At 43.9% G+C, this 9854-nt stretch overlaps 1 protein-coding gene across 1 annotated transcript in view; it reads left to right on the top strand.

The window, feature by feature from the left end:
• Positions 1 to 9854, top strand: part of NRP2 (neuropilin 2) — a 135722-nt gene that overhangs the window by 63792 nt on the left and 62076 nt on the right. The window contains exons 8-10 of the mRNA XM_019522907.1: positions 6107 to 6251; positions 6818 to 7167; positions 8788 to 8932. Coding sequence (XP_019378452.1) covers positions 6107 to 6251; positions 6818 to 7167; positions 8788 to 8932 — 640 coding nt within the window. The remainder of the gene's footprint in view (positions 1 to 6106; positions 6252 to 6817; positions 7168 to 8787; positions 8933 to 9854) is intronic.

Raw genomic sequence — 9854 nt, 5'->3', positions numbered from 1 at the left:
TTGCTGCACAAGAGACCGAATCAATGGACCCACTAGGCTATATTTTCAAGCGTGATATAGTAGTCATTTATATCATATAAATCATTTTGCAGGCATTTGTACAAGTAAAACAAAAAATATTGGTTCTGAAGTGTTAAGTGCTCTTCACTCCCACTGACTTCAGTTAAGGGGCTTGGCCCCTGGCAGCATCAGGCCTTACGTTTATGTGTTGTTGTTGTCCTCTCTATACAACCTAAAATGCATCCGGATTAAAAAAAAGAAAAACAAATTGATTGTTACCGCTAGTATGTTTCTCTTAACCAAACCCCTTCTTGTTAGCAATTACTGACATCACTGAGTATTATGAGGTGGGTATGGATCATATCAGGACCCAGTTCACAAGGACACAGGAATGGAACCTAAGTTCCATTCCTGACTGCCAGTGACCTCAGACTAGTCATGTCAGCACTTTTTCCTCAGTTTTCCCACCCGTAAAATGGAAATAATGCAACTTACCCTCTTTTTTAAAGTGCTTGTAGATCATAGGATGAGAAACACTAGACAAGGTATGAGCTGCAGTCATTTAAATTTTCTTGATAATTCTGATGGCTGTCTGAGGACTTGTTTGCTATCTAGCCTCCTTTAATTATATTTTAAATTGGTGCATATAGAAGGGCAGAGCTTGCAGATAACTTAGCACCCTCACCTTTCATTAGAAACTGATAGTGGAAAGCACAAGGTACTTACAGTATCTAGGTAGGGACTATCAGGGGTGGCTCTTAGGATAAGTCTGCTCCTTCTCTAGTGAGTACTTCTTTTGGTTTTGCCCAAGGACATCTGGACTCAGTAATCTTAGTGAAAGCTCAGTTCTGTGGTTTTTTTTATATACAGAGTTCAAGAAAAGATCTAGTGATCTGCTGGCAGTCTGAAACCTCATCTGCATTATGATATTGTACTGCAGATGTTTAACTCATGTCTCTCAGATCCTGATTTGCTTCCACCCTTCCTGCAGAGTAAACAACTTGTCAACATTTGGCCCAGAATTTACCCTTAGAACTGTACCCAGGAAGTAAGATCCCGGGTTTCCTAGCCCAGAGGTAGCCTTACACTTTGGGACCTCACTTACCCTTGGCAAGATAACTGTAGATCCCACTGCCCTTGTGTCCCAGGTGACACCTTGATCCAGGACCTCCCTAAGTACGTAGGATTCTGCTTGTCCTTAGCAGGCATAAACTGTGATCCAGTAAAGATTGTTTTCAATGGTGGCTCACTGCCCAATACACATAGTGCCCAGTCCTGCAGGTAGTATGCAGGTCATGCTGTCAGGAGAGGTGATGGCAGTTCAGTGAAGTGAGCAGAATCGGACTCTGTTGCTCTCCAAATGCTTGCAGGAAATTGTTGCTCTTTCATCCTTTGTTCCTGGCTTTAGTAAATCTGGAACTGTCCATTTCTTCCCCAGAATCCTCATGCCACCATTTTACATCCTCTCCATCTAACATGAAAAAGAATCTCCCCTTCTTGTCTCCTTCATGCTTCTCTGTCTCAAATCCTGAAACCCTAATCCTGTTAGTGTGCTCTGTTCCAGGGTTGTCTCTCCATAGGGGTAACATAATCCTGCAGTCAATCTAGTAGGTCCAGAGAGGCATGCACAAGCGCGTGCGTGCACACACACATGCACACTACCCTACATGGCGCAGGAGGGAGAAGAGAGCTGCTGTTATTCCTGCCCCCACCTTAGAAAAGGGAAACCTTTTCCTTTAATGTCCCAAAAAACTGCATGATGATAAAAACAGCACTAAAAATAAACAAGGCAAGAGGTCACCCCAACCATAAACTTCCTTTTGGATTTAATGGAGTTTTTCTCTCCTTTGCTTCACTTTTGACTCTGCAGCTGGCAGAATTCCCACACCCACTGGAACTAATGCAGCTTAAAAAATCCCTTCACCAACAAGGGGAAGTTTTTAAAATGAGGAGTGTCATGAATCTGATTTACAAGAAGGGGTGGGTGTTTGTGGAAAACCTATCCTTGCTGCTTCTAGTCTCAGCATCTTCCCCTTTCATTTGGTTTCTGCAGCAAACTAATTAAGGAGGTCAGCTCTCATTGATTATCAATTTCATTTTACGTGTAGCCTGGCCGAGTGGATGGAAACTGAAGTCAACGTAAAATGTGAGGAAGGGACAGGCAGATCTTTGATGCTGCAGTGGAAATGTGTTGCCTTGACTGCTTCTTAGAAGATGCTTTTAATTTGTTAATGGTTTTCCCATTTGTCTTCTAACTCTGTCACCCCTATGTGTGTGTGTTCTCCCTTTCATACATATATCAAGATCACAGCCAGATTTTCAGCTGGCGTGAATCACTGCAGCTCCATATAAGTCAATAGAGCGATGTTGATTTACTTCAGCTGAAGATTTGGCTCCAAATATGTGCTGAGTGAGTTGAAAAGTGTAGTATTTTGGAGGAATACTGATGTTCTGTTTTATAGGAAAGAGCAGTTCTCCTTTCTTGGAGGTGTGAATTTCACAAACCTTCCTGCAGGTTTTCCCTGTTGGAAGAGTTCAATCTGGGCAGGATTCAAAGCCCACTGAAATCAATGGGAATCTTTCTTTGAAACTCAGAGGGTTTTGGCTCAAGCTTTTAGTTACAACAAATCAATATGATTAGCAGCAGACTCTCACTAGCAGGTCAACAGGAGGCAACTCAAAAGAGATAAGGAAGCCAATATATTGAGAACCAATCAGTGTTGTTGGGGCATATCAATTTTTGGGTGCCATTGTTGGGACACCTTATAAGAGCCTGATTCTCTAACAGGGCTGAGCACTTCCTTTCTGAAAAACAGGCACTGTTAAGATAAGCTAAGTTGAGCCCCAAATGGTGAGTCACCCCAAATCACTAGTTGTTTTTCAAAATGCAAAGCAAGACGGTGAGCACAGATGATACAGAAATTGGAGGCTTTGGGAGTTTAGGGGAATTGGCTTAGCAGATGGCAAAATCTCTTCTAAAATAACACAAAATAATTAATCTTAAGGTAAGTAGCCAAACTTAAGGAATCTGAACAAAAAAAGATTTGGGTTTTATTGGTGGGACAATCATTAAAACTGTCAGTCTGGGGTAGAGGTGCAGCATTAAAAGCAAAGGGTATACAACCTCCTGTGATATAGCAAAAGGTGGTAATCAGTACCATTTAAAGTACTTAAATGAAGTTCTTCTAGTGCTTCATCTGGGCTGCTGTGCAGCATCACAGAGAGGTTGTTACTACCTGAGAGAGTACCTGGAGTTGCCAGCAAAGATGCTAGCTGTCTTTATAAAGAAAATTAGGGTCACTTCTGCCCATACATGCTTATCAGCAGCTGCTTTTGGTGGGAGCTGCATAGATGTAAGGGCCTGGTTCAGAAAGATTCTTAAGCATATGCCTAACTTTAGGCACATGCTTAAGTAATTGGTTGAATTGGGTCCTGTCTGAGAGGAGAATATGACCCTAAGTACCGAAGCAAAATGAAGGTCATTGGACTATTCTTATTAGAAAGAAGAGAAAATTTAACTGAAGAGATATTTTCAGCTTTACAAAAAGGGGCGATAAAGCCAGTAGAGTTGAGAGTCAATTCCAGCCTTTCTTTTGTAGGTGTCAATCAGAACTAACTTTACTGAAGTCAGAGGCGTGTTATATCAGTGTACATCATTCAGGCCCATTTTCTTCTTACTGCTAAGGGGTTCAAATATTAGGCAATAGAAACTAGGAAACAGGCCAGAATGGGAAGTAATCAGGAAACAGGCCAGATTGGGTGGTAATCACCATATGGAATATATTATCAGGGAAGCTGACTAGAACAAGGAGGATAAATATATTTAAGAGACACCTAGCCATGTTTGGAGAAGGGAGGGATTGAGGCAGAAGATGAAAAAGGAGGATACTGGAATTAAATGAATCTAAAAGAAAAGGCAGTTGCATGGGGCTGGATAAGCATTTTATGTTCTTCTGTCTTATGTTTTTATGTAATGTGCTGCATATCAGCCTCTGAGTTGACATACAACTGGAGGCTTTGCTTTAGTGTGGAAATATATCCTCTCACTCAGCATGTGCCTATGTGTATGCACACACACGCGTGCACACTTAAGACCATTTACAGCAACCACATTCTTTTAGCCCTCCTGCTGGAAAAAAAGGGTATTTGGTGACTGCTGAGCAAGGGAAAGGATGGGCAGAAGGGGTTCAGATGGGATAAAATAGGATATTAAAAACACATAAGCCATGCTGTGTTGCTAAACGGTAGCAGCATGATCTATAGTCTCTGGATTAGTATTCTGTCAAAGTTCAAATGTACTCCAAATCCCAATTATCAGCCACATTTGCAAACAATGCACTCCACTCCTCACCCCCCCCTTAACTAATGCCACCTTCCAGAAGCAGGCTCCCAGCACAAGGCATGGAGAGCAGAATTCTGGATGCGGCATTGTGAACACTTGACAGCAACCATCATGGATTTAGTATTGAATTACTCTCTTCCTGCAAAAACAATCTCCATGCCCCAATGTGTTGGATTCCGGGAGGGTTGCATTAATGTGTCCTGTCTGCAGACTTGAAAAATATCTCTTCATAGTGCTGCAGTGGGAGACTTATGAAATGGTTCTTAACTCCCCTTCAAGGCAACAGGCCAGGTTGCCGGCTCACTTGCTCCCCCCCCAAATCTCAGGGATCTATGTTTGAATTGTTTAACTCTTGCCTCTGACAGAAGCAAGTTGGCGCCAAGCATTCTCTGTCTTTCTCTCTCTCCCTTTCCCTCGCTCCCTCTCTCCCCCCTCATGTTTCACTCTCAAATAAATTTTGTGGAAGCTTCTATGCTTAGCAAAGCATATGCAGGATAGGAGAGAGCATAAAGCATAGCCAACATCGCAGTGCCTGTGCAGTTCTTGGCTTGAAACAGATGATGCTCTAACCCTGTGGATGCCCTGAAAGCCTGGCATATTTAGAGAGAAAGAGATGAGAGCATCCAGCTTTTCTCTGCAAGTAATGTCTTATAATGCCCTGGGGTAGGCAGTTGCACAGTACAGAGAACCAGTTTAAAACTACACCCGAGCTGGATATTTCCGTTTTTTGCTTGTTCCACCCTATGGCAGTGAAAACTAAGACAGAAACATGAGCAGATAGTACTTACCCATGCTATTAAAATAATGGAAGGGAGGAAAAAAATCTAAAGTCCATCTGTTAGTTATTGATTATGGCCATCTGGTAAGACAACAGCTTGTTCATATCATGTCGGATCATAAACTGCCCCGAAAAGCTTTCTTTGTGTTTAGAGTTTCTTTTGCATTGGTGAGATGGGAGGGGGGCAGGATATGTTACTTTGGATAAGTCGATGGTTGTCTGCAGACGAGACACCACAGCATAAATAATTCTGCCTAAATAATTCTGTTTGGTACTCACAAACTGATGTTCCTCTGTGGATTCATTTTACAACAGTTGGTAAGAATTACTGTCCTCTTTTTATAAATGAGGAGACTCAGGCACTGAGGAGTTAAAATCAGTCTTGACCTTTTATTTTGGGGCTTCAATTCTTGGTGCCCAATTTGAGACAGCTCAGCTCTGATCTGAAGTGTCTGAGGGTTTATGCGCATTGACTCTGTGCCAGGCTATATGAAACTTTGAGGCTATAAATCACACTCTGCCCACTTGCCACACATGCTAACTCCCAGAAATGAGAGTGTAGCCACCTTGCACTCTACAGTGGCTACACTTCCTTGTTTTTGGGAGCTGGTGTGTGCAGAACAGGAGCAAGTAGACAGAGTACGCTTCTTAGGTGAACTGCCAGATAAAATATGAAGGTGGCATAAATGTGTCCTGACACAGAATAACTCCAGGTGAAGCAAATGGGAAGCAAGGCCTAGCGTGTCTTAGCGGGGCACTGAAAATCAGAAGCTATTTGTGGTATAAGAGGTTACACAATGAATCCATAGCAGAGGCAGCTTTCTTTACCTAAGTCTTTTCAAAACCTTCCTCACAGCTCCTATTGCTGCTTGAATGCTGGCCCTTCTCCAAAAGCTCCTCCCCATCTTTAGGCTGAGATGATCTTGCCAACATGCATCTTCTGGTCAGGAGATATATGTCATGCATATATGTTCTCCCCACTGCAGATATTCCAAGCTAACACCGATGCCACCGAAGTGGTTCTGAACAAAATCCACAGCCCAGTGCTGACTCGCTTTGTTCGCATCCGGCCCCAAACCTGGCACAATGGGATTGCCCTCAGGCTTGAGCTGTATGGTTGCCGAATCACAGGTAAGAACATCCCTGTGCCTCTGCCATCCTTCTTCCCTGGGTGAGCCTCCATGGGTCAGACAGAACATAAACTATTCTTTTTGCATTGCACCTCAGTTCCTCCCATCCTTAATACTGCCTTCCTTCTTCTCCTTAGCAGCTGGCAGCACAGATTTCCCAATCCTGCAAAGAGGGGACACATCCAGATTGCTTGAAGGATGTACCCTTTTTTTTTTTTTTTTGAAAGGCAGCTGTAATTGTGGGAATGGCAGGGACTCTGTTCTGAAGGAGATGGTTTTAACAGACTCAGGAAGAGATGGAGGTGGAGAGCCAGCTGTGAGAGGCAGAGGATGATTTTTGCAGAGCTTCCAATAGCTAGGATGTTCTGAATGTCCTCTGAGAGGTTCTTGCAGCCACAGATAGTAGTAAGGGGGGGGCGGGGATCACTGCTAGTTTAAGTGATCTGACATTTCAGTGACTAGCTGTTAAGTACCACAGGTTTGTTCCCCTGCTAGGGCAGTGCTGACACAGTGTACATACTGGATGTTAATTCCCTACCATACCCTACTCCTTTTCTCTCTGTGCAGATTCACCTTGCTCCAACATGCTGGGAATGCTTTCTGGCCTTATCTCAGACTCCCAGATCTCAGCCTCCTCCATCCGAGGATATGAATGGTTGCCTAGTATAGCACGCCTGGTCAGCAGCCGCTCAGGATGGTTCCCACGAATCCCCCAAGCCCAGCCAGGGGAAGAGTGGCTGCAGGTGGATCTGGGTGTCCCTAAGAGTGTGAAAGGAGTGATTATCCAAGGAGCCCGAGGAGGAGACAGCATCACCATGGCTGATGCCCGATCCTTCGTGAAGAAGTTTAAAGTGTCCTACAGCCTGAATGGAAGGGACTGGGAATACATACTGGACACCAAAACAATGCAACCCAAGGTAGGGGCTACTTATTGCAGTACAACCGAATAATGTCCGGCTGGCTGTCTTCCCAGCCAGACTCTACTCTGTGAGGTGCACTGGCTTAACAGTTTCCTCACTGAACTTCCTCATTCTTCATAATGGGACTGGTTAATTCCTAGAGGGAGCATAGGATGGGGTAGGATGGGGATAGAGTTGTTAGTCTCAGGCTGTCATGAAAAGCCACATTATCCTCTTCTGCTACATTACGTGCCCTGTTCCTTAGCAGTGAGTGTGGTTGTAGGTCCTCTCCTGCATGGAGAAGGTGATTCCTTATATCTTCTGCATCCTCACTGAGGCTGGAAAGCTCTTACTAGAACCTCCCCTCATTCCTAGTTTGATAAGAACAAGAGGTACATCAGGAATCTGCCCCATAATGGTCCTCACTCCTGAAGCCATGACAATGAAAGAACCTACCTGACAGGTTGGTGTTCTTAAGAGAAACTAAAGGCACACTTTAAAGAAAGATGCTTTGTCCACTGAGACAAGAGGCTGAGGCAAGCCACTTGTTCCCAGCCTTTTCCATACTGCAAATTGCTTTTTTCTTTACTGGAATGAACCTGGAATTTCCCTTTCCTGCCTAGGGAGAGAGGCTTCCCTGTGCCCCCTGCCCCAACTTAGCCATATGTGAAGAAGAGAAGGTTTGTGGAATCTCTTGTTTTAAGGTGCAGAGGGGTTCTCTGCAACTTGTTTCTGTTTGTGTTGAAGGAGAACCTGCTCCTGAAGGCTAAAGGAATTGAAGTTTTGCACCATTATAACAACCCTGGCCATACAAAGGAGGTTTTGAGAGGCAAGCTGTATCAGTAGCCCTTAGTTTACTCCCAGTATCCTTGAGCTAATCCTTGCAACCTAAAAGGAGATGACCGCAGTACTTAGCTAGTAACCACTACTTGGGCCACTGTGGAGAAGTGAGAATTCAAGCAATCATAATATAAGCAATAACTTATTTATAAATGGTGGGGACAAAATCTGGTCTTGTTTATGCCAGAAGTTGGTGGAATTCTGCCAGTCTTGCACCATTGTAGCTCAGATCAGAATCTAGTCTGGAGGATATAAAGCTTGAGCCGAGGCACGTTGTGTGAATTTGTTAGAAACCAACTCTTTGGTCCTCTTGAAATTGCGTAGAGAGCAGCATTTTTTCCACTAGCTGATTTATGAGTTGGGCCCAAGACCCAGAGCAGGACAGCCAGAATTGTTTCAAACACAGTTGCATCATTTCCAGATTCCAGCCTTCTAGGCTGAATGTGAACAGCCTTCTCATGCCAGTTTGAAAAGAGCCTCCTTGTTTCTCCACTTGCCATGTAACATTCATCCATTTCCAGACCCCATCCTTTATCTCTTCTATGTGCAGGAGAATGTCCAGCTTAGCAACATGCTTCTGTAGGTGTCTTAGTGGGTGATCTTGTGATAGCTTGTGCTTCAAAAAGTTTCGCTTTATTAGTGGTAAACAACAGTGGCCTGTGGAACTCGGGGTTCAACCAAATGTGAAATAGTAATTAATTTTCCAGAATGCTTCACATCTCAGAATGCTTCATGCTTCAAGTGTGTTGGTGGACAGTTTGCAGGTGGCACAAGTTAGCCTCTGTCTTATCTCTGCAGCTTTTTGAAGGTAACATGCATTATGATATCCCTGAAGTTCGAAGGTTTGACCCTGTTCCTGCACAGTACATCCGAGTTCATCCAGAGAGGTGGTCTCCAGCTGGGATTGGGATGCGATTGGAGGTACTGGGCTGTGATTGGACAGGTAAGATGTTTGCTTTCTGGGTCAGTGAAGCATGCTGCAGATAGTGATAGTCCTTGAAATAGCAAGTCAGGAGTGTAGTCATGCCCTATACTCCTGCTGTGAGGACCTTGACAAAGGCAGACTTTACATGCAGAACTAAGATAAAGACTGTGATTCAAATCCAAACTATTCCTTACTAAAATGGGATCAGGGTTGGTACTGTGCTTGAGACAAGACCTGGCTGCAAAGTTTGGATCCGAGTCTTAAGTTTCCTGTAGAGAAACTGGAAGATCCTGGTTCAGACCCATCTCTGAATCTTATTTATTACCTAAAAGGTTGTTCATCCTCATTATTATTGACATTGCATGATCTTACTGTGTTTGGGTCCAAGAGCTGTAACTGAGACCATGGCCTTGTTGTGTTAGGGCATTACAGAAGCACAGAGTATGATTCAGCCCCTTTCCCCAAACTCAAGCAGGCAAGACAGAAGGTGGGAGGAAAACCAGAAAAGTGATGAAGTGACCCTCCAGTGTCACTCTCCAGTAGGTCAATGTCCAAGGTGGGAATAGAACCCAGGACTATTGATTCCTAGTCTTACACTCTGTCTGCAAAACCTCCGTTTGCCACTGAAGATATTTTTCCCTCCTGCGCATCACCACATAAATATTCTAAAGCTAAAGGGACTTGCGACATGGTTTGTAGACACTCTAGGACGGGGAACTTGGTCTGTGATACCTTGTTTCCATAAGTGGAACAAGTTGCAGCTGCCATAACTTTTAGTGCAGAGCTGTGACCTAGGAAACTACTGAACAAGCTCACTGAGGTCAGAGTAGGAATTGCAGCCTCTACACCAAAGCTAAATTTGGTACGTGAGATCTTAACAGGCAGTTGTCCCTTTTGGTACATTCCTGAACTAACCCCCCATGTTTCCTTGCAGGAAGCC

This window comes from Gavialis gangeticus, unplaced genomic scaffold (assembly GCF_001723915.1).
Source record: "Gavialis gangeticus isolate Ggan-Ray unplaced genomic scaffold, GavGan_comp1, whole genome shotgun sequence".
In the NCBI taxonomy this organism is placed as follows: domain Eukaryota; kingdom Metazoa; phylum Chordata; order Crocodylia; family Gavialidae; genus Gavialis; species Gavialis gangeticus.
This window is presented reverse-complemented; position numbering and strand designations above follow the sequence as displayed.